We start from the raw sequence: 21,659 nt of genomic DNA, 5'->3' as shown, positions 1-21,659 counted from the left end.
ATAAAATAAAAAGTGTAACCTTATATTAACCCGTTGAAAAGTTTCTTAAAATATATACTTATCTTTTGGCTTTTCTAAGCTACTAATATCTGTTTTCCAGTTAACTAAGGGTGAATATGGTAATTTTAAACATTTTTGCCTCGAATAAACAACCAAATTTTAATTTAATTTCAGGAAAAGTATAAAACTTAGGCTTAAAATAACACATTTAAAAAATTAGAATTCACCTTTTTATCATTATGATTTTCATTTTCTAAAAATTCTTACCTGATGTACAAAGACCCGTTTTCATGAACAGTATATCTCAAGGCCGGCAGTTCACTGAGCGGCTTCGCATCCCTATACCATGTTATATTCGGCTTCGGCTCCCCCACTATACTACAAGGAATCTCGATTGATTTCCCAATTTCTCCCAACGACTCGAACTTCATGCGATCCGTGAAGTTGGGCTTTTCAATCACTTTCACTTCGGCAGATGCTGTTAACGTTGGACCGCCGGTTCGCATGCGAACACGGCACGTATACACGCCGTTGTGCACAAAATCGGCGGAGAGTAGAGACAGCGTGCGATTCCACAGGTCGTTGAACGAGTAGGGGATTCCGGTTTCCTCGACGGGTCGGCCGTCTTTGAACCATGTTAACTCAAGCTCATATAAGGGGCGGGCGTTGGCGATACACTGCAGCTCCGTTACCGGCGTGTGCCGAACGATTGTGATGTTATCCGGCGGTACAATAATTTCTGGCGCAACATCTGTAGCCTCCGAAGTATCAACGACGAGCTGGATAAACTCGGAATTTTCTTCCTGCCCCAGCTGCGTGTTAGTCGCACGAGCGCGGTACATTTTTTCATCCGACGAATCGACGCTCAAAATAACCAGGCGGTTGTCGCTTGTGACGGCGTACTTTGTTCCGTACAGCAGGCTGTGGTCGTCGCTTTGCCAGCTGACGCTCGGCGCCGGTTCACTGGAGATGGCGGGAAAGCTGAATATGGCGGCGTGCCCCGATTTGGCGATGATTTTGTTGGAGGCGTTGTCTTCAAACGGTGACATGTCTACAATAAAAATAAAAATATTAGTACATTATTTTGAAACAAGCATTATTATCTCATTAGGTAACAAATAGACAACTCATTTTTTTTATAAAAGTTAGATGGTTTTAAACTATTTTTTAATTATAGAAAATTAGCTCTTGCGATGAACAGCACAGCTTGTAGGGGCTAGGGACGAAGCCTATATTTTTGACTACACAATTATGTAAAAGATAAAATCTATCTATCAACGAATAATAATACATCTACCCTTACTATCGAATAATAAATTATTGACATGTTGCCATTTCTTTTGTTTGAAAAATGACATCTTCTTTGAGTTGAAATGATCAAAAAGTATTTTGATGATAATTTTCTTGTTTCAGCAGTTAAATTGACCCTAAAAATTTTTTGGGGGGGTGTTTCAATATATTTAAAAACGTACCAAAATTTGAAGAAAGTTTATGAATTTTTAGATTGTGATTATTATGATAATTAGGTACAGCAAAAAAGCATAGCATCTACATTTAAAAGCCATTAAAAGACTAGTAGGTCAATTTTTTGTCTGATTTGTTAAGTAAATTTGTTATAGTAAATTTTGAAACCCCCCCAAAATTGTTAAAGATGTCGTCTAACGATGCAAAAATAGCCAGAGGAATCAAACTATAATCATTTAAGTGTTTATACAATACAGACAATATTATATATTATAAAAATAGCCAGGGGTAACAAACTATAATCATAAGTACATATGTTTGCACAAAACAGACAATAAAAAATCATTTCTATATAGACATCTTAACTTAACCGGTTAAGATGTCAAAAAAATATATATTTCATTACTTCTTCTAGAATTCTTTTTTTGATTTTTTTAGGAAATACTCAAACATTTTTTTAAAAAGATTAAATTTTGTTTATTGTCTTCTGACTATAACGACCAAAAGCATGGAAAGGTTTTAAGCTATTTAATAGTTATTTATCATATTTTCGTAATATTGTGAATGCTAGAAAGGATATTAAAATTATTTCAACAATTTTGGTCATGTGATCAAAATTTGAATTTTCCTTCTACTATTGCCCCCTCTGGGGGCGAAGTAGGTGGAAATTTAAATTTTTGTCACTTGACCTTAATATTGGTGAAATAACTTTGAATGACCTTTCTTGTATAAGCAATATTAATAAAATATGATACTTGGTTTTGTCTCATTCTCTATCTTTTTCTTAAATTCAAAAAAGTCTATCAAAAAATTTACATCATCTAAGGGTGAACAATAAATATCTCTGTCTATTTTTCTCTAAATTTCTTCCCCCTCCCCCCTCCCTCACTTTTCTGTCTATTTCCTTCTCTCTCTCCTCCTCTTTTGTACGTTCATTTATACAATAGAGATAACCTAGAGACAGCACAAGGGAATTTTGTTTACATTATGTATCAGCTATAAATTGTTGAATATCTTAGGTTAAAGCTTTCCTTGGGTGAAATATTTGAAGAAAATATTTCTTCCATCATATAATGTGAAGCGTATGACACAACATATAATAAGTTAGTCATAAATAATTTAATTTCTTATAATAAAGTTATCTTTCTAAAAATTATATCATTGCGTAATTTAGTTGCAAATAATGTTGCCTATAGGGCTGTATTTCATATACAACAAAAAGTGAACAAAGGTTTCTTTTTAAGAAAAAAATGGGGTCAGATTGACCATCTATGTCTAATGTTTATACCCACATCAAATATTAAATTATAACAATGTACAGTAGAGTGGATCAATTTTGGACATTGAATTTGTAATCAACATCTACAGTTTAAACGTCATATAAGAAACCTAAATATAAAAAATTGATTTTGTCCTTGAGGGGAAATGGGGGGAAGGTGTTTCCATGCATTAAAAATTTTAGAAGTTTATTCTGGAGGTGCAACTTTTTTTCTTTCAAAGTATTGCTTTATGCATCTTTTTGAATTTGTCTTGTTGATTAATATAAGAATATCAAATTGGTTTTAAAAAATATTCATCCAAGCATGAAAAATCTTAAATTAAATGTAAAATCTCTTGTTTTTTAAATTTATTTATGGATTTTTCTTGCTAGGATCAATAGTTTTAAAAACAGATTTTTTATTCTTATTCTACTCTTCAAGACAAAATTGGGAAGGTGCATAAAGATATACTTTGAAAGAAAAATATTTGCCCCCCCCCCCAAAAAAAAAAAAAAAAATTCTCCCCACAAGTGTCTTTCTAAAAGTTTACATGCATCAGCGAGCCTCCCCATTATTCAAAATATTTTCTTTTCATTTTTTGGTCTCTTATATGATGTTCAGACAGAAAGTGTATGTAGCACATTTAAAATTAGAAAATCATTGAAAATCAAGCCACTCTAATGTACAGCATTTATTTCTTCAATTCCACAGTACAAAATTATTCCTGTATTTAAATTTAACATATCATATAGGAAAAAATATTCTTGTATTTAAAATTAAAAATCATGTTGGAATTTTTTTTACAATTTTACAATTTTTTAATAATGTACAGCAAATTATTTCCTTTTTATCTCATGTTTTGAAATTTATAAGATAGTTAGAATAAATTACAGAAATAATGAAAGATTTAAAGAAGAGAGCGTCAGGGGGGGGGTCGAGGGGGGTTTCCCCCCTCAGGAGAGGGGGGGTTGAGGGGGGTCTCCCCCCTCAGAAAAAGCTTGGGCTTAAATCTTCAACAAATAAAGAAAACAAAATTATTTTAAAAATTTCTTTTTTATGTTAAATATTATTATTTTTGTGACACTTGATTTTGAATGACAAAAAATGTTGAAATAAATATTACCCACTGTATGAAATGTTAAATTAGAAATCAATAATAATGTTGGAAAATTTATTCTCATTTTATACTCTGAAAAAAGGAATTGACAAAAAATAATAATTTTTATTCCAAACTTTTAAAACAGCATGCCTATTTCTTATTGGTTGACACTCGAATTAAAATAAAATAATGAATATTATTTCAAGACCAGAAATAAATTTGAAATAAATAATTTTCTTTCCCCTATATTTTTTATTCCAAAATGCCAAGAATTAATTTTGAAATAAAATAATTTTCTTTCCAATATTTTTATTCCTTTTTCTTATTGTACGTCATTTTTTGTCCAATGAGAGACTAGTGTTTAAATATTTTAAAGCTTATTACAGCATTTATTTTGAATATGATAATAGCAACATTCTCACATTAAATGTGATAAAACAAATAATGTCATGTTTTTATAAATTTTAACTCATTTAACTATTTGCGACATTTATCCAAAGAACAATTCTATAGAACTTAAAAATAGTACCTACTATGTCAGGTGCATCACATTAATAGTTGGAATAGGGGGAATTCCTTGGCAAATAAATAGGCACATGGTGATAATAAAAATAATTTCATGATCTTTTGTTGTTATATATATGAATTGTAATTTAATATTGGAATAATTATGGATGTTGTTATCCTTGATTTAATAGGTTTAATTATACAGAAAAAAAAACTTTTTCAACTATAACCTACCTGTTTTAGAGCTCTATAATGTAATTTTGGTAAGGGACGCATTTTTAAATCTGTTGGTTCATTTTTCAACTCAGTAGGGGTTGTAGGAAGTTAGTGGGGAGGGGGTGTTTGTTCTCCTTTACTAGAGGAAAAAACAAAGAGATACCAAAAAGTAAGTTTGCTTTTTTTTAAATAGCACAACTACTCTAAAATTAGAGTGTTCCATTCATAATTCTGTAACTCCCCTATTTGTTTATTAACAGGTTGTAAAAATTTAGCGTTTTATTCAGGAAAGTATTAAAATATTTGAAAAATATAATGATCATATTCAAAATGTTATTATTGCTATGCTACTTAAAAACACAATTGTCTTTGTTCTTTATCAGATTTAAAAAGAAACTATACTTTGTTTTACATGATGTATATAAGCAAAGCTTCTAGTCTTGAGTATGTTTTTGAGACAAAGCCTTTTTAACCTCTCAAAATTGGGTATTATTCGTCCAATAATGAGGTTAATTTTACAAATATACCATGTTGAGCAAGGAATATTTTTTCCAAAATAATAAAATATTTTTAATGAAAAAAGAGCAGTATAGTAATATGCAGGAAAACCTTTTGTTGGAAAGGCAATTTAATATCGTTATACTTTAATTCTTAGAATTACGTTAAATGGTAAACAACTTGTAACTAAGCATACAAATAAGTTTTAAAATCCTGTTAGCAGACATATGTACATACAGACAAACAAACTACAATAATAGCTGCACTACTAAAAAATGACCAAACTATGTTAGCCAATAAAGAGTTAATGTGTAAAATATGTAAAAATACAAAATTTAACATGGATAGATTTATTTTTGAAACACAGAGACAAAGGTTCTGATAATCAAAGTGCAAAATATTTTTCTTGGCAATTTTTTTTGTATTCAGACAATATATACCTATTGTTTTTGTATCATGCAGTATAGTGAAAATATAAATTTTTTTTTAGATTATATTTCTAACCACTTAAAAAATCTCACTTATATTTTGAACATATTTCATTTCAAATTCTCAAGATACATGGCGCTATGTTTATACAATATTACACATTAAAAATAGCTAAATTTTATAATAGATATTTATCGCATCGTACTGTAGACAGCTGTCCGCGGATATTAAAAAAACAATCACAGCTATCCTCAACAGTTTAGCGGATTTATAAGCAACACGCTCCAAGCGGTCAATGGATCCTAAAAATAGACATACTTGCTGAATCATACCTGATTTTACCTAATTTATATCTGCTCCTTCTTCGGGACTATAGGCTTTTAAAGATTTTCACTTAAATTACCCTATTATTTGACTTAAAAATAGCGTTCGACAAGACATCCTGCGCTGTTTATAAGTTTTATTACAAAAAAGGAGTCATTTGTATTTAATATATTGATAAAATTGTTAACAGCGTTTACTTCTACCATTATTTACAGTGTTTGTTTTTATACAAAATTACCATTAAAATATCAGAATGTTAATTCATACATTCACAAAACTTACTACTTAACATTATAAGATTACTAATTGGTCAACCTGATCCTCTAGGGAAGGCGGGGGAGGAGGAAAATAGCCTAAAATAACTTTAAAAAATTATTGTGCTTTCTTGAAAAGTACAACCTAACAACTTTTCAGATCTTAGGCTTTATAAAAAAAACTGGCTAATGTGAAGGAAACAAAGTTGCAGTTTTCATTATATTTTCACATTAGCTTTTATCCTATTTCTAGCTCCTGCTGTTGCTTTAACCCCGCGGGGCCAATTGCCTAATCTTGCGGGGCAATCGCCTAATAACCTTTCAAAAGCTACTGTTAAAATACGACGAAACCCGCAACTTCGTTTCCTTCACATGACCAAAAAAAACTTACTACTTTATAAAGTAGGATTGGTGACATTATAACTACAGTTTTAAGCTGAAATAGATACCAAAACAAAATATGAAATGTAATTAATAAATTACAGGGGAGTAAGAAAAAAATATTATCAGAAAATGATCTAGTGTGCGTTTAAATCTCCAGCTAGTCAAGAATAGCGGTTCCTAAAAAATAATTATATTGCCTAAGATTACAGTATGATATACTAACATGAATTTAGGATCAATTTTTTTTATTGGCACAAATGTAAAATGTATTTTATACTTATTCTATTTTTAAGTTTTAAGGGTTTTTTGTTTGTTTGTAGCTAGCTTAAGATTTCAATAACTAATGAATTGATTGAATTCTCGAAATAATGCAAAATTTAAATCGGTCTCAGAATGGTATTTTTCTGCCTTTTCCTTCCATTTTGAATACAAATCCCCTGGATGTTAAAGGGCAACCATATGTTTATTTATAGTAATAAAAGACATGTAACAATTTATGGAAAACAAAAGTAGCAGCATGTTTATCACAGGGTGATTTTTATTTTTTGAGGAATAAAAGTAGTGCTTAGCTTAACCCACTAACCTCTGTTCGCCGGTTTTTTGTGCTGTGAACTACCATCTAATACATATTTAATATTATTTCATAAATCTAAAGACTGTTGACCTGCTATTTATATACTTACTGATAACTGCATCAAATATTTTTGGTATATAACGCCCAACACCAATGATAAAAATAGAAAATTAAATTTTGCATTACTTTTTATCATATCAAAAGATAAAAATGATAATTGTGAAACTTGACACTTGACAAGAAAGGGGGATGTGGAAAATAACCATTTGGGCAGGGGGGGGGGGTTTACTCGAGAACCCTTAGAGCTAGAGGGAGCTAATTTTGGATTTAAGCTTCTATGGGGCCAAAGTTACTTTTAAAATTATCGTCGACCCCCCACCCCCCCCCCAAAAATTTTTTTTGGGGGGGGGGGTAAAAATTTTTTTTATTGCATTTCTCGCCGAATTAGGCAATTTGGAATCATTTGAGACCATGTTATTTTTTTCAAAAATTTTTCGCCTTACAAGCAACCCTGCGGGGGGACTTAGTCATTTTTTTCAAATTCTCGTTTATGAAGGTATATCTTAAATACAGTATGCTACTCTCTTAGTTTTAAAGATAATTGGATGAAATCTTTTTGATTGTGTCACTAATTACCCCAAGTTTTGGTATCTTAAAAAAAAAACGGCGGCGGGACCGCCGCTCCCGCCGTCCGCCGCCGTTTTCCGGCGCCACCAAAAAAGAAATTTTTTATTGCATTTCTCGCCGAATTAGGCAATTTGGAATCATTTGAGACCATGTTATTTTTTCAAAAATTTTTCCCCTAACAAGCAACCCTGCGGGGGGGACTTAGTCATTTTTTTCAAATTCTCGTTTATGAAGGTATATCTTAAATACTGTATGCTACTCTCTTAGTTTTAAAGATAATTGGATGAAATCTTTTTGATTGTGTCACTAATTACCCCAAGTTTTGATTCAGTTATGTTAAAAAGTATTATTTAAAAAAATCAGGTTGATATCTTTAAAAATAAGCTCAGAACTCATATTTTTAGCGTTTGGGGGGTTTTTGTGCTCCACAAGCCCTAAGAAGGAAAGTCCCAAAATGAATCTGTAATGGTTCGTTGATTCAGTTATGTTAAAAAAGTATTATTTAAAAAAAATCAGGTTGATATCTTTAAAAATAAGCTCAGAACTCATATTTTTAGCGTTTGGGGGGTTTTTGTGCTCCACAAGCCCTAAGAAGGAAAGTGCCGAAATTCAATTTTCAAAGTTTTATGTGTACATCCAGTCGTATAAGAGAGCCTACAAAAAGAATTAGGTTGATAACTATAAAAATAAGCCCACACGGCCTTCCCAAACTTGGGTAAGGTTGATATCTTTAAAAATAAGCTCAGAACTCATATTTTTAGCGTTTGGGGGGTTTTTGTGCTCCACAAGCCCTAAGAAGGAAAGTGCCGAAATTCAATTTTCAAAGTTTTATGTGTACATCCAGTCGTATAAGAGAGCCTACAAAAAGAATTAGGTTGATAACTATAAAAATAAGCCCACACGGCCTTCCCAAACTTGGGGTAAGGGGGGGGGGGAAGTTTGTACAGTTATAGGAAATGAAATTCAGTACTAAAGTTTGGGAGGGCCGTGTGGGTTTGTTTTTAGAGTTATCAACCTAATTCTTTTTGTGAGCTCTCTTATATGACTGGATCTACACATAAAACTTTGAAAATTGAATTTTGGGACTTTCCCTCTAGGGGCTAGTGGAGCAAAAGACCCCCCAAAACACTAAAAATTTAAGTTCTGAGCTTATTTTTAGAGATATTGAGATTATTTTTTTTTCAGAATTTGGAATCATTTGAGACCATGTTATTTTTTTCAAAAATTTTTCGCCTTACAAGCAACCCTGCGGGGGGACTTAGTCATTTTTTTCAAATTCTCGTTTATGAAGGTATATCTTAAATACAGTATGCTACTCTCTTAGTTTTAAAGATAATTGGATGAAATCTTTTTGATTGTGTCACTAATTACCCCAAGTTTTGGTATCTTTAAAAAAAAACGGCGGCGGGACCGCCACTCCCGCCGTCCGCCGCCGTTTTCCGCCGCCACCAAAAAAGAAATTTTTTATTGCATTTCTCGCCGAATTAGGCAATTTGGAATCATTTGAGACCATGTTATTTTTTCAAAAATTTTTCCCCTAACAAGCAACCCTGCGGGGGGGACTTAGTCATTTTTTTCAAATTCTCGTTTATGAAGGTATATCTTAAATACTGTATGCTACTCTCTTAGTTTTAAAGATAATTGGATGAAATCTTTTTGATTGTGTCACTAATTACCCCAAGTTTTGATTCAGTTATGTTAAAAAGTATTATTTAAAAAAATCAGGTTGATATCTTTAAAAATAAGCTCAGAACTCATATTTTTAGCGTTTGGGGGGTTTTTGTGCTCCACAAGCCCTAAGAAGGAAAGTCCCAAAATGAATCTGTAATGGTTCGTTGATTCAGTTATGTTAAAAAAGTATTATTTAAAAAAAATCAGGTTGATATCTTTAAAAATAAGCTCAGAACTCATATTTTTAGCGTTTGGGGGGTTTTTGTGCTCCACAAGCCCTAAGAAGGAAAGTGCCGAAATTCAATTTTCAAAGTTTTATGTGTACATCCAGTCGTATAAGAGAGCCTACAAGAAGAATTAGGTTGATAACTATAAAAATAAGCCCACACGGCCTTCCCAAACTTGGGTAAGGTTGATATCTTTAAAAATAAGCTCAGAACTCATATTTTTAGCGTTTGGGGGGTTTTTGTGCTCCACAAGCCCTAAAAAGGAAAGTGCCGAAATTCAATTTTCAAAGTTTTATGTGTACATCCAGTCGTATAAGAGAGCCTACAAAAAGAATTAGGTTGATAACTATAAAAATAAGCCCACACGGCCTTCCCAAACTTGGGGTAAGGGGGGGGGGGAAGTTTGTACAGTTATAGGAAATGAAATTCAGTATAAAAGTTTGGGAAGGCCGTGTGGGCTTATTTTTATAGTTATCAACCTAATTCTTTTTGTAGGCTCTCTTATACGACTGGATGTACACATAAAACTTTGAAAATTGAACTTTGGCACTTTCCCTCTAGGGGCTAGTGGAGCAAATGATTACTTAGTTTGGTTATGTAATAAAAGGTTTCTAAAAAAAATCATCCCAATATCTCTAAAAATAAGCTCAGAACTTAAATTTTTAGTGTTTGGGGGGGTCTTTTGCTCCACTAGCCCCTAGAAGGAAAGTTCCAAAATGAAATCTGTAATAGTTCGTTGATTCAGTTATGTTAAAAAAGTATTATTTAAAAAGAATCAGGTTGATATCTTTAAAAATAAGCTCAGAACGCATATTTTTAGTGTTTTTGGGGGTCTGTTGCTCCACAAGCCCCTAGAAGGAAAGTCCCAAAATGAAATCTCCAATGATTACTTAGTTTGGTTATGTTAAAAAAGGTTTCTGACAAAAAAAATCATCTCAATATCTCTAAAAATAAGCTCAGAACTTAAATTTTTAGTGTTTGGGGGGGGTCTTTTGCTCCACTAGCCCCTAGAAGGAAAGTCCCAAAATGAAATCTGTAATGGTTCGTTGATCTAGTTATGTTAAAAAAGTTTTATTTAAAAAAAATCAGGTTGATATCTTTAAAAATAAGCTCAGAACGCATATTTTTAGTGTTTTTGGGGGTCTGTTGCTCCACAAGCCCCTAGAAGGAAAGTCAAAAAATGAAATCTCCAATGATTACTTAGTTTGGTTTTGTTAAAAAAGGTTTCTGAAAAAAAAATAATCTCAATATCTCTAAAAATAAGCTCAGAACTTAAATTTTTAGTGTTTGGGGGGGGTCTTTTGCTCCACTAGCCCCTAGAGGGAAAGTGCCGAAGTTCAATTTTTAAAGTTTTATGTGTACATCCAGTCGTATAAGAGAGCCTACAAAAAGAATTAGGTTGATAACTATAAAAATAAGCCCACACGGCCTTCCCAAACTTTTATACTGAATTTCATTTCCTATAACTGTACAAACTTCCCCCCCCCCCTTACCCCAAGTTTGGGAAGGCCGTGTGGGCTTATTTTTATAGTTATCAACCTAATTCTTTTTGTAGGCTCTCTTATACGACTGGATGTACACATAAAACTTTGAAAATTGAATTTCGGCACTTTCCTTTTTAGGGCTTGTGGAGCACAAAAACCCCCCAAACGCTAAAAATATGAGTTCTGAGCTTATTTTTAAAGATATCAACCTTACCCAAGTTTGGGAAGGCCGTGTGGGCTTATTTTTATAGTTATCAACCTAATTCTTTTTGTAGGCTCTCTTATACGACTGGATGTACACATAAAACTTTGAAAATTGAATTTCGGCACTTTCCTTCTTAGGGCTTGTGGAGCACAAAAACCCCCCAAACGCTAAAAATATGAGTTCTGAGCTTATTTTTAAAGATATCAACCTGATTTTTTTTAAATAACACTTTTTTAACATAACTGAATCAACGAACCATTACAGATTCATTTTGGGACTTTCCTTCTTAGGGCTTGTGGAGCACAAAAACCCCCCAAACGCTAAAAATATGAGTTCTGAGCTTATTTTTAAAGATATCAACCTGATTTTTTTAAATAATACTTTTTTAACATAACTGAATCAACGAACCATTACAGATTTCATTTTGGGACTTTCCTTCTTGGGGCTTGTGGAGCACAAAACCCCCCAAACACTAAAAATATGAGTTCTGAGCTTATTTTTAAAGATATCAACCTGATTTTTTAAAAATAATACTTTTTTAACATAATCGAATCAACAAACCATTACAGATTTCATATTGGGACTTTCCTTCTAGGGGCTTGTGGAGCAAAAGATCCCCCCAAAAAACTAAAAATATGAGTTCTAAGCTTATTTTAAAAGATATCAACCTGATTTTTTTAAATAATACTTTTTTAACATAACTGAATCAACGAACCATTACAGATTTCATTTGGGACTTTCCTTTTAGGAGCTTGTTGAGCAAAAGACCCCCAATACACTAAAAATAAGAGTTATAAGCTTATTTTTAAAGATATCAACCTGATTTTTTTTAATAATACTTTTTTAACATAACCGAATCAACAAACCATTACAAATTTCATTTTGATATCTTTAAAAATAAGCTCAGAACTCATATTTTTAGCGTTTGGGGGGTTTTTGTGCTCCACAAGCCCTAAAAAGGAAAGTGCCGAAATTCAATTTTCAAAGTTTTATGTGTACATCCAGTCGTATAAGAGAGCCTACAAAAAGAATTAGGTTGATAACTATAAAAATAAGCCCACACGGCCTTCCCAAACTTGGGGTAAGGGGGGGGGGGGAAGTTTGTACAGTTATAGGAAATGAAATTCAGTATAAAAGTTTGGGAAGGCCGTGTGGGCTTATTTTTATAGTTATCAACCTAATTCTTTTTGTAGGCTCTCTTATACGACTGGATGTACACATAAAACTTTGAAAATTGAATTTCGGCACTTTCCTTCTTAGGGCTTGTGGAGCACAAAAACCCCCCAAACGCTAAAAATGTGAGTTCTGAGCTTATTTTTAAAGATATCAACCTGATTTTTTTTAAATAACACTTTTTTAACATAACTGAATCAACGAACCATTACAGATTCATTTTGGGACTTTCCTTCTTAGGGCTTGTGGAGCACAAAAACCCCCCAAACGCTAAAAATATGAGTTCTGAGCTTATTTTTAAAGATATCAACCTGATTTTTTTAAATAATACTTTTTTAACATAACTGAATCAACGAACCATTACAGATTTCATTTTGGGACTTTCCTTCTTGGGGCTTGTGGAGCACAAAACCCCCCAAACACTAAAAATATGAGTTCTGAGCTTATTTTTAAAGATATCAACCTGATTTTTTAAAAATAATACTTTTTTAACATAATCGAATCAACAAACCATTACAGATTTCATATTGGGACTTTCCTTCTAGGGGCTTGTGGAGCAAAAGATCCCCCCAAAAAACTAAAAATATGAGTTCTAAGCTTATTTTAAAAGATATCAACCTGATTTTTTTAAATAATACTTTTTTAACATAACCGAATCAACGAACCATTACAGATTTCATTTGGGACTTTCCTTTTAGGAGCTTGTTGAGCAAAAGACCCCCAATACACTAAAAATAAGAGTTATAAGCTTATTTTTAAAGATATCAACCTGATTTTTTTTAATAATACTTTTTTAACATAACCGAATCAACAAACCATTACAAATTTCATTTTGGGACTATCCTTCTAGGGGCTTGTGGAGCAAACGACCCTTAAACCACTAAAAATATGAGTTCTGAGCTTATTTTTAAAGATATCAACCTGATTTTTTAAAAATAATACTTTTTTAACATAACCGAACCAACGAACTATTACAGATTTCATTTTGGGACTTTTATTCTTGTGATTTGTGGAGCAAAAGACCCCCAAAAACACTAAAAGTATGAGTTCTGAGCTTATTTTTAAAGATATCAACCTGATTTTTTTTAAATAATACTTTTTTAACATAATCGAATGAAACCTGTAAAAGTTACTAAGTTCGATTATGTTAAAAAAGTGTTCTTAAAAAAATCAGGTTGATATCTTTAAAAATAAGGTCAGAACTAATATTTTTAGTGTTTTGTGGTTCTTTTGCTCCACAAGCCCCTAGAAGGAAAGTCCCAATATTTTTAGTGTTTTGGGGGTCTTTTGCTCCAGTAGACCCTAGAAGGAAAGTCCGAAAATGAAATCTGTAATGGTTTATTAGTTTGGTTATGTTAAAGAAGTATTATTTTTTAAAAATCAGGTTGATGTCTCTAAAAAAAAGCTCAGAACTAATATTTTTAGTGTTTTGTGGTTCTTTTGCTCCAAAATCACCTAGAAGGAAAGTCCTAAATTAAAATATGTAATTGTTCCCTAGTTTGGTTATGTTCAAAAAGTTTCCTTAAAAAAATCATGTTGATATCTTTAAAAATAAGATCAGAACTCATATTTTTAGTGTTTTTGGGGTCTTTTGCCCCACAAGCCCCTAGAAGGAAAGTCCCAAAATGAAATCTGCAATGGTTCGTTGATTCAGTTATGTTAAAAAATGTATTATTTAAAAAAAATCAGGTTGGTATCTTTAAAAATAAACTCAGAACGCATATTTTTAGTGTTTTTGGGGTCTTTTGCTCCACAAGGCCCTAGAAGGAAAGTCCCAAAATGAAATCTGTAAAGGTTCGTTGATTCAGTTATGTTAAAAAGTATTATTTTAAAAAAATCAGGTTGATATCTTTAAAAATAAGCTCAGAACGCATATTTTTAGTTTTTGGGGGTCTTTTGCTCCACAAGCCCCTAGAAGGAAAGTCCCAAAATGAAATCTGTAATGATTCGTTGATTCAGTTATGTTAAAAAAGTATTATTTAAAAAAATCAGGTTGATATCTTTAAAAATAAGCTCAGAACTCATATTTTTAGCGTTTGGGGGGTTTTTGTGCTCCACAAGCCCCAAGAAGGAAAGTGCCGAAATTCAATTTTCAAAGTTTTATGTGTACATCCAATCATATAAGAGAGCCTACAAAAAGAATTAGGTTGATAACTATAAAAACAAGCCCACACGGCCCTCCCAAACTTTTATACTGAATTTCATTTCCTATAACTGTACAAACTTCCCCCCCCCCCCCCTTAGTGACACAATCAAAAAGATTTCATCCAATTATCTTTAAAACTAAGAGAGTAGCATACTGTATTTAAGATATACCTTCATAAACGAGAATTTGAAAAAAATGACTAAGTCCCCCCGCAGGGTTGCTTGTAAGGCGAAAAATTTTTGAAAAAAATAACATGGTCTCAAATGATTCCAAATTCTGAAAAAAAAATAATCTCAATATCTCTAAAAATAAGCTCAGAACTTAAATTTTTAGTGTTTGGGGGGGTCTTTTGCTCCACTAGCCCCTAGAGGGAAAGTCCCAAAATTCAATTTTCAAAGTTTTATGTGTAGATCCAGTCATATAAGAGAGCTCACAAAAAGAATTAGGTTGATAACTCTAAAAACAAACCCACACGGCCCTCCCAAACTTTAGTACTGAATTTCATTTCCTATAACTGTACAAACTTCCCCCCCCCCCCTTACCCCAAGTTTGGGAAGGCCGTGTGGGCTTATTTTTATAGTTATCAACCTAATTCTTTTTGTAGGCTCTCTTATACGACTGGATGTACACATAAAACTTTGAAAATTGAATTTCGGCACTTTCCTTCTTAGGGCTTGTGGAGCACAAAAACCCCCCAAACGCTAAAAATATGAGTTCTGAGCTTATTTTTAAAGATATCAACCTGATTTTTTTTAAATAATACTTTTTTAACATAACTGAATCAACGAACCATTACAGATTCATTTTGGGACTTTCCTTCTTAGGGCTTGTGGAGCACAAAAACCCCCCAAACGCTAAAAATATGAGTTCTGAGCTTATTTTTAAAGATATCAACCTGATTTTTTTAAATAATACTTTTTAACATAACTGAATCAAAACTTGGGGTAATTAGTGACACAATCAAAAAGATTTCATCCAATTATCTTTAAAACTAAGAGAGTAGCATACAGTATTTAAGATATACCTTCATAAACGAGAATTTGAAAAAAATGACTAAGTCCCCCCCGCAGGGTTGCTTGTTAGGGGAAAAATTTTTGAAAAAATAACATGGTCTCAAATGATTCCAAATTGCCTAATTCGGCGAGAAATGCAATAAAAAATTTCTTTTTTGGTGGCGGCGGAAAACGGCGGCGGACGGCGGGAGCGGCGGTCCCGCCGCCGTTTTTTTTTAAAGATACCAAAACTTGGGGTAATTAGTGACACAATCAAAAAGATTTCATCCAATTATCTTTAAAACTAAGAGAGTAGCATACTGTATTTAAGATATACCTTCATAAACGAGAATTTGAAAAAAATGACTAAGTCCCCCCGCAGGGTTGCTTGTAAGGCGAAAAATTTTTGAAAAAAATAACATGGTCTCAAATGATTCCAAATTGCCTAATTCGGCGAGAAATGCAATAAAAAAAATTTTTACCCCCCCCCCAAAAAAAAAAAAAAATTTTGGGGGGGGGTGGGGGGTCGACGATAATTTTAAAAGTAACTTTGGCCCCATAGAAGCTTAAATCCAAAATTAGCTCCCTCTAGCTCTAAGGGTTCTCGAGTAAACCCCCCCCCCCTGCCCAAATGGTTATTTTCCACATCCCCCTTTATCTTTTGCATACCGATTTTCAATAGTATGCTATAATCAATAGCAAAGAAATTTACAATCATCTTAAAGATTTACTGTATTTTTATCTTGAGGAAAAGTTATAGGCTAGAGTACTAACCTATATAATTGAAGTTTTACTCCAGGCATAATATAAGAAAGTAGATGGTATAAATATGATCAGCTTATTTGACTTCAAATTAAGTTAGCAGAGTATACCATAAATACCTAATTGGGGTGGGTTTATCCTTCGATTTCAAAATCCGCGCGCTTGTCATGGGAGCTCTACCGCCCACTATTGGATATTCATTTAAGTAACATTCAACAGACAACCAACATTTTGTCTGAGAAGGGAAAGGGGACATTGGGCTGTAGCAAAAGTTTTAATATAGTGTTTTCTTATTTGTTAGCTTACAACTTTGGAGACTTTTATTAAGTTTTGATTGATTGGTATTTAAGTTGAGTTTCCAAGCTTTTCAACCACTTAGTGTAAGCTAAATAAGGGGTAAATTTGTGTATCATCATTGGGGATTTACATCACTTTATAAGTCATTGTCTTATCCCTTTAGATCCCTGTCTCCCTACTCTAACTATTTATGCCGCGCACCGTATATACTAACAGTAGGAACAATTTTTAACTTCTTTAATTGTACCGCGAACCTATCACATCCCCAACGAAGAGCGGATGCGCTACATGACGAGCAATAGTTGCGGTTAGTAGCAGAACTACTTTATAATTTATCTTGTCTGTCAGTCCATAACAATATGGTAAAATTTAATTTTAACCAATACTAATTCAGATAGATAAGTTAATTTTTGTGAAGATATCCCTTAACAAAAAGTAACAGCATACAACTTACTTTGTCTGTCAGTCTGTTGGTCATGCTACATTTTTTATATTGATAATTAAGGGTTTCTCGGTTTTCTTATATATTCTCCTATCATTCTTTTCTTTTATTTCTATTCCTCTATTTTCTATTTATTAAGACAACTTAACTGATCATTTACTTTATGATTTACTTTGTCCCACCATTATATTTACAATTTTCTTGAGGTTAACCTTGTTAAACCTTATATTAGATACAATTACTTTAGTCTTAATACTATACCTCTATCATTAACTTAGTTTTTACTTATCCTCTCAACACTTTTCTTATTTTCTTGTCAACTCTTTCTCATGGTTTTAATTTCATGAAATATGGATAGAAACGGCAGAGGGAACCAATAACAATTATATCGGTTAAATTTAAATCTAATAAATAATAACATCTTTTTTTGTATTAAAACTTATAAACAGCGACAGGATGTCTTGTCGAACACTATTTTTAAGTCAAATAATAGGGTAATTTAAGTGAAAATCTTGAAAAAGCCTATAGTCCCGAAGAAGGAGCAGATATAATTTAGGTAAAACCAGGAATGATTCAGCAAGTATGTCTATTTTTAGGATCCATTGACCGCTTAGAGCGTGTTGTTTATAAATCCGCTAAACTGTTGAGGATAGCTGTGCAATGCTAGTATTATAATTCTTTTTATATTCGTGAAAAATCATACGTAATAGGTATGATGTCATACATGATTTTTCAATATGGATGAGAATCCAGCATATATTAATCGGTTTCGAAGTACTTTAATAAATATGTTTTTTTTGCACAGCTATCTAAAGTAATAAATATACGTTCGTCATATCGGTAAAATGAAAATGTCACTTTACAAAATGACATAATAATTTCTTTTTTTTTCATTTTCTTATGCCCAAATCTTTTTTTTAAATAAGAAAAAGTGTTTTAAATTGTTATAATCCGCTTCTTGCGAACATACTTATTTTTACAATTTTGGGCATTTTTTTGGTATAAATACAAGCTAACTTTTTATATATTATCCTCTGCGTATTTGAATCAAAATTGTATACATCTAAAATTAGACTTACACATGCAATCAAACAATTTTGTCATACAAAAATGTTAAAAAGACAAAATATAAAATAAAATTTTTAAAATAGATTCAAATAACTGAAGATTAAGAATAGTTATTTATCGCATTGTATTGTGGGCAGCTTTCCGCGTATACTAAAATGAAAACCAATTTTTATTGGCCGAAAGTCCTTGCTTGGTTCAATCAGCCGGAAATTGATCGGTTCCTAAGCCATATTGAAACAATTTTTCTCATTTAGAAACTTATCTATGTGTTTAAAGTTTTTTTTTGAAGAAAAAAACACCTATATCACTCATATCATAATTATTGTATATTATATTAGCTAATTTTGGTAACTTTTAAGAAACATACATACTGTAAGAATTTAATAGTTAAGATTTGTAATCTATCTTTATTCCCATATATGAAAATAAAAATACTTTTAATCCAATTTTAATACATGATTTTTAAAATGAAATCGAAAACAATTTCATCCATTTTTAAGGGATAAGACAATGGACGATGAATTGATTTACAATCCCATTGATGATAAACAAAATTACCACTTACCTAATAGATTAAAATTATTGGTTGAAAAGTTTGGACACTACTGATTTGGAACGTGATTACAAAACTTAGGGTAGCAGAGTAATTCCGTACAGCGGAAATTCCCTAATCATAGAGTAGCTTCGCTCATAAAAATAATTTCTATCAATATTTTATAAAATATACAGGTAGCTAAATAGAGTATGAGAAACTAAATAAAAATTTTCTCTAAAAAATCAGGGTAAGCTATAATTAGGAGAAGGAAGATTTTAATCGAATTTGATAATGTAGCGTGCACAGGATTTTGCCAGGGGGTGTAAAACTGTTAGGAGGTAAAGAAGGGAAATATAAAATTTCAGTACTAAAGGGAAGTGTTGACATCCTTCTATACCCCCCTACCGCAGGCGTATAATTTGAGTTGGTTTCTCAAGTTTTGATAAAAGGAATTGTACGTTAAACCAATATAAAACTTGTCTGTTACTAAAAAAACTGTTACGTTAAAAAGGTTGAGAAAAACGTTATTGTTCATTGTCTTATCACTATATCCCTTTCATTTAACATTACTTTTATTTTTAAGAACACATACATTACCCAATTTAAACTAATCAAATTCCTTGAATAATAGTCCCTATACCTGGGTATAAGGGGGGGGGGGGGGGGAAGTTTGTACACTTATAGGAAATGAAATTCAGTACCAAAGTTTGGGAGGGTCGTATAGGCTTGTTTTTAAAGTTATCAACCTAATTCTTTTTGTAGGCTCTCTTATATGACTTGATATACACGGAAAACTTTGAAAATTGAATTTCGGTACTTTCCTTCTAGGGGCTTGTGGAGCAAAAGACCCCCCAAAACACTAAAAATATGAGTTCTGACCTTATTTTTAAATATATCGACCTGATTTTTTCTTTATAATACTTTTTTAACATACCCGAATCAACGAACCATTACAGATTTCATTTTGGGACTTTCCTTCTAGGGGCTTGTGGAGCAAGAGACCCCCTAAAACACAAAATATGAGTACTGGGCTTATTTTTGAAGATATCGACCTGATTTTTTTTATAATACTTTTTTAACTTAACTGAATTAACGAACCATTACAGATTTCATTTTGGGACTTACCTCTTAGGGGCTTTTGGAGCAAGAGACCCCCAAAACACAAAAATATGAAATCTGGGCTTATTTTTGAAGATATCAACCTGCTTTTTTATAAAAAAAATAATATTTAAACATAACCGAATCTACGAACCATTACAGATTTCATTTTGTGACTTTCCTTCTAGGGGCTTGTGGAGCAAGAGACCTTCAAAAATCATAAAAATATGAGTTGTGGGCTTCTCTTTTAAGATATCAACCTTATTTTTTTATATAATAAAAAATACTATTTTAACATAACCGAATCTACGAACCATTACAGATTTCATTTTGGGACTTTCCTTCTACGGGCTTGTGGAGCAAAAGACCCCAAAAACACTAAAAATATGAGTTCTGAGCTTATTTTTAAAGATATCAACCTGATTTTTTATATAAAAATACTATTTTAACATAACCGAATCTACGAACCATTACAGATTTCATTTTGGGACTTTCCTTCTAGGGGCTTGTGGAGCAAAAGACCCCAAAAACACTAAAAATATGAGTTCTGACCTTATTTTTAAGTATATCAACCTGATTTTTTTAGGAACACTTTTTTTAACATAACCGAACTAAGAAACCATTACAGGTTTCATTTTGGGACTTTCCTTCTAGAAGCTAGTGGGGCAAAAGACCCCCAAAAAATATTTTTAGAGATATTGAGCTGATTTTTTTCATGAAAACTTTTTTCACATGTTTGAACTAGGTAGCCACTAATAATTTCATTTTGGCACTTTCCTTTTAGGGGAAAATAGGGTAAAACACCTCCAAAACAAAATAAATTGAGTTCTCAGGTTATCTTAAAAAATAAGCTCAGAACTCATATTTTTAGTGTTTTGGGGGTCTTTTGCTCTTCAAGCCCCTAGAAGGAAAGTCCCAAAATGAAATCCTTAATGGTTTCTTAGTTCGGTTATGTTAAAAAAGTATTATTTTAAAAAGATCAGGTTGATATCTTTAAAAATAAGCTCAGAACTCATATTTTTAGTGGTTTTGGAATCTTTGCTCCACTAGCCCCTAGAAGGAAAGTCCCAAAATGAAATCTGTAATGTTTTCTTAATTTGGTTATGTTAAAACAGTATTATTTTTTAAAAATCAGGTTGATTTCTTAAAAATAAGCCCAGAACTCATATTTTTAGTGTTTTTGGGGTCTTTTGCTCCACAAGCCCGTAGAAGGAAAGTCCCAAAATGAAATCTGTAATGGTTCGTAGATTCGGTTATGTTAGAATAGTATTTTTATATAAAAAATCAGGTTGATATCTTAAAAAAGAAGCCCACAACTCATATTTTTATGATTTTTGGGAGTCTCTTGCTCCACAAGCCCCTAGAAGGAAAGTCCCAAAATGAAATCTGTAATGGTTCGTAGATTTGGTTATGTTTAAAAATTATTTTTATATAAAAAAAAGCAGGTTGATATCTTCAAAAATAAGCCCAGTACTCATATTTTTAGTGTTTTTGGGGTCTTTTGCTCCACAAGCCCGTAGAAGGAAAGTCCCAAAATGAAATCTGTAATGGTTCGTAGATTCGGTTATGTTAAAATAGTATTTTTATATAAAAAATCAGGTTGATATCTTAAAAAAGAAGCCCACAACTCATATTTTTATGATTTTTGGGGGTCTCTTGCTCCACAAGCCCCCAGAAGGAAAGTCCCAAAATGAAATCTGTAATGGTTCGTAGATTCGGTTATGTTTAAATATTATTTTTATATAAAAAAGCAGGTTGATATCTTCAAAAATAAGCCCAGTACTCATATTTTTGTGTTTTGGGGGTCTCTTGCTCCACAAGCCCCTAGAAGGAAAGTCCCAAAATGAAATCTGTAATGGTTCGTTGATTCGGGTATGTTAAAAAAGTATTATAAAGAAAAAATCAGGTCGATATCTTTAAAAAT

The 21,659-nt window shown here is 32.2% G+C and overlaps 2 protein-coding genes across 3 annotated transcripts in view; one reads left to right on the top strand and one right to left on the bottom strand.

Annotated features, from left to right (window-relative positions):
* sdk (sidekick cell adhesion molecule) overlaps positions 1 to 21,659 on the bottom strand; it is a 214,935-nt gene that overhangs the window by 63,781 nt on the left and 129,495 nt on the right. For both annotated transcript variants that reach the window (XR_013882967.1, XM_080173856.1), the window contains exon 5: positions 268 to 1,051. Coding sequence is in view for 1 of the 2 variants with exons in the window: in XM_080173856.1 (XP_080029982.1) it covers positions 268 to 1,051 (784 nt within the window). In the remaining variant the exon portion in view is untranslated. The remainder of the gene's footprint in view (positions 1 to 267; positions 1,052 to 21,659) is intronic.
* LOC145329580 (matrix metalloproteinase-9-like) overlaps positions 1 to 21,659 on the top strand; it is a 142,414-nt gene that overhangs the window by 79,968 nt on the left and 40,787 nt on the right. The window lies entirely within an intron of this gene.

This window comes from Acartia tonsa, chromosome 10, assembly GCF_053477335.1.
Source record: "Acartia tonsa isolate MP-2025a chromosome 10, ASM5347733v1, whole genome shotgun sequence".
Taxonomy (NCBI): domain Eukaryota; kingdom Metazoa; phylum Arthropoda; class Copepoda; order Calanoida; family Acartiidae; genus Acartia; species Acartia tonsa.
The sequence above is the reverse complement of the archived record's forward strand: the minus strand, read 5'-3'. Positions and strand labels throughout refer to the sequence as shown.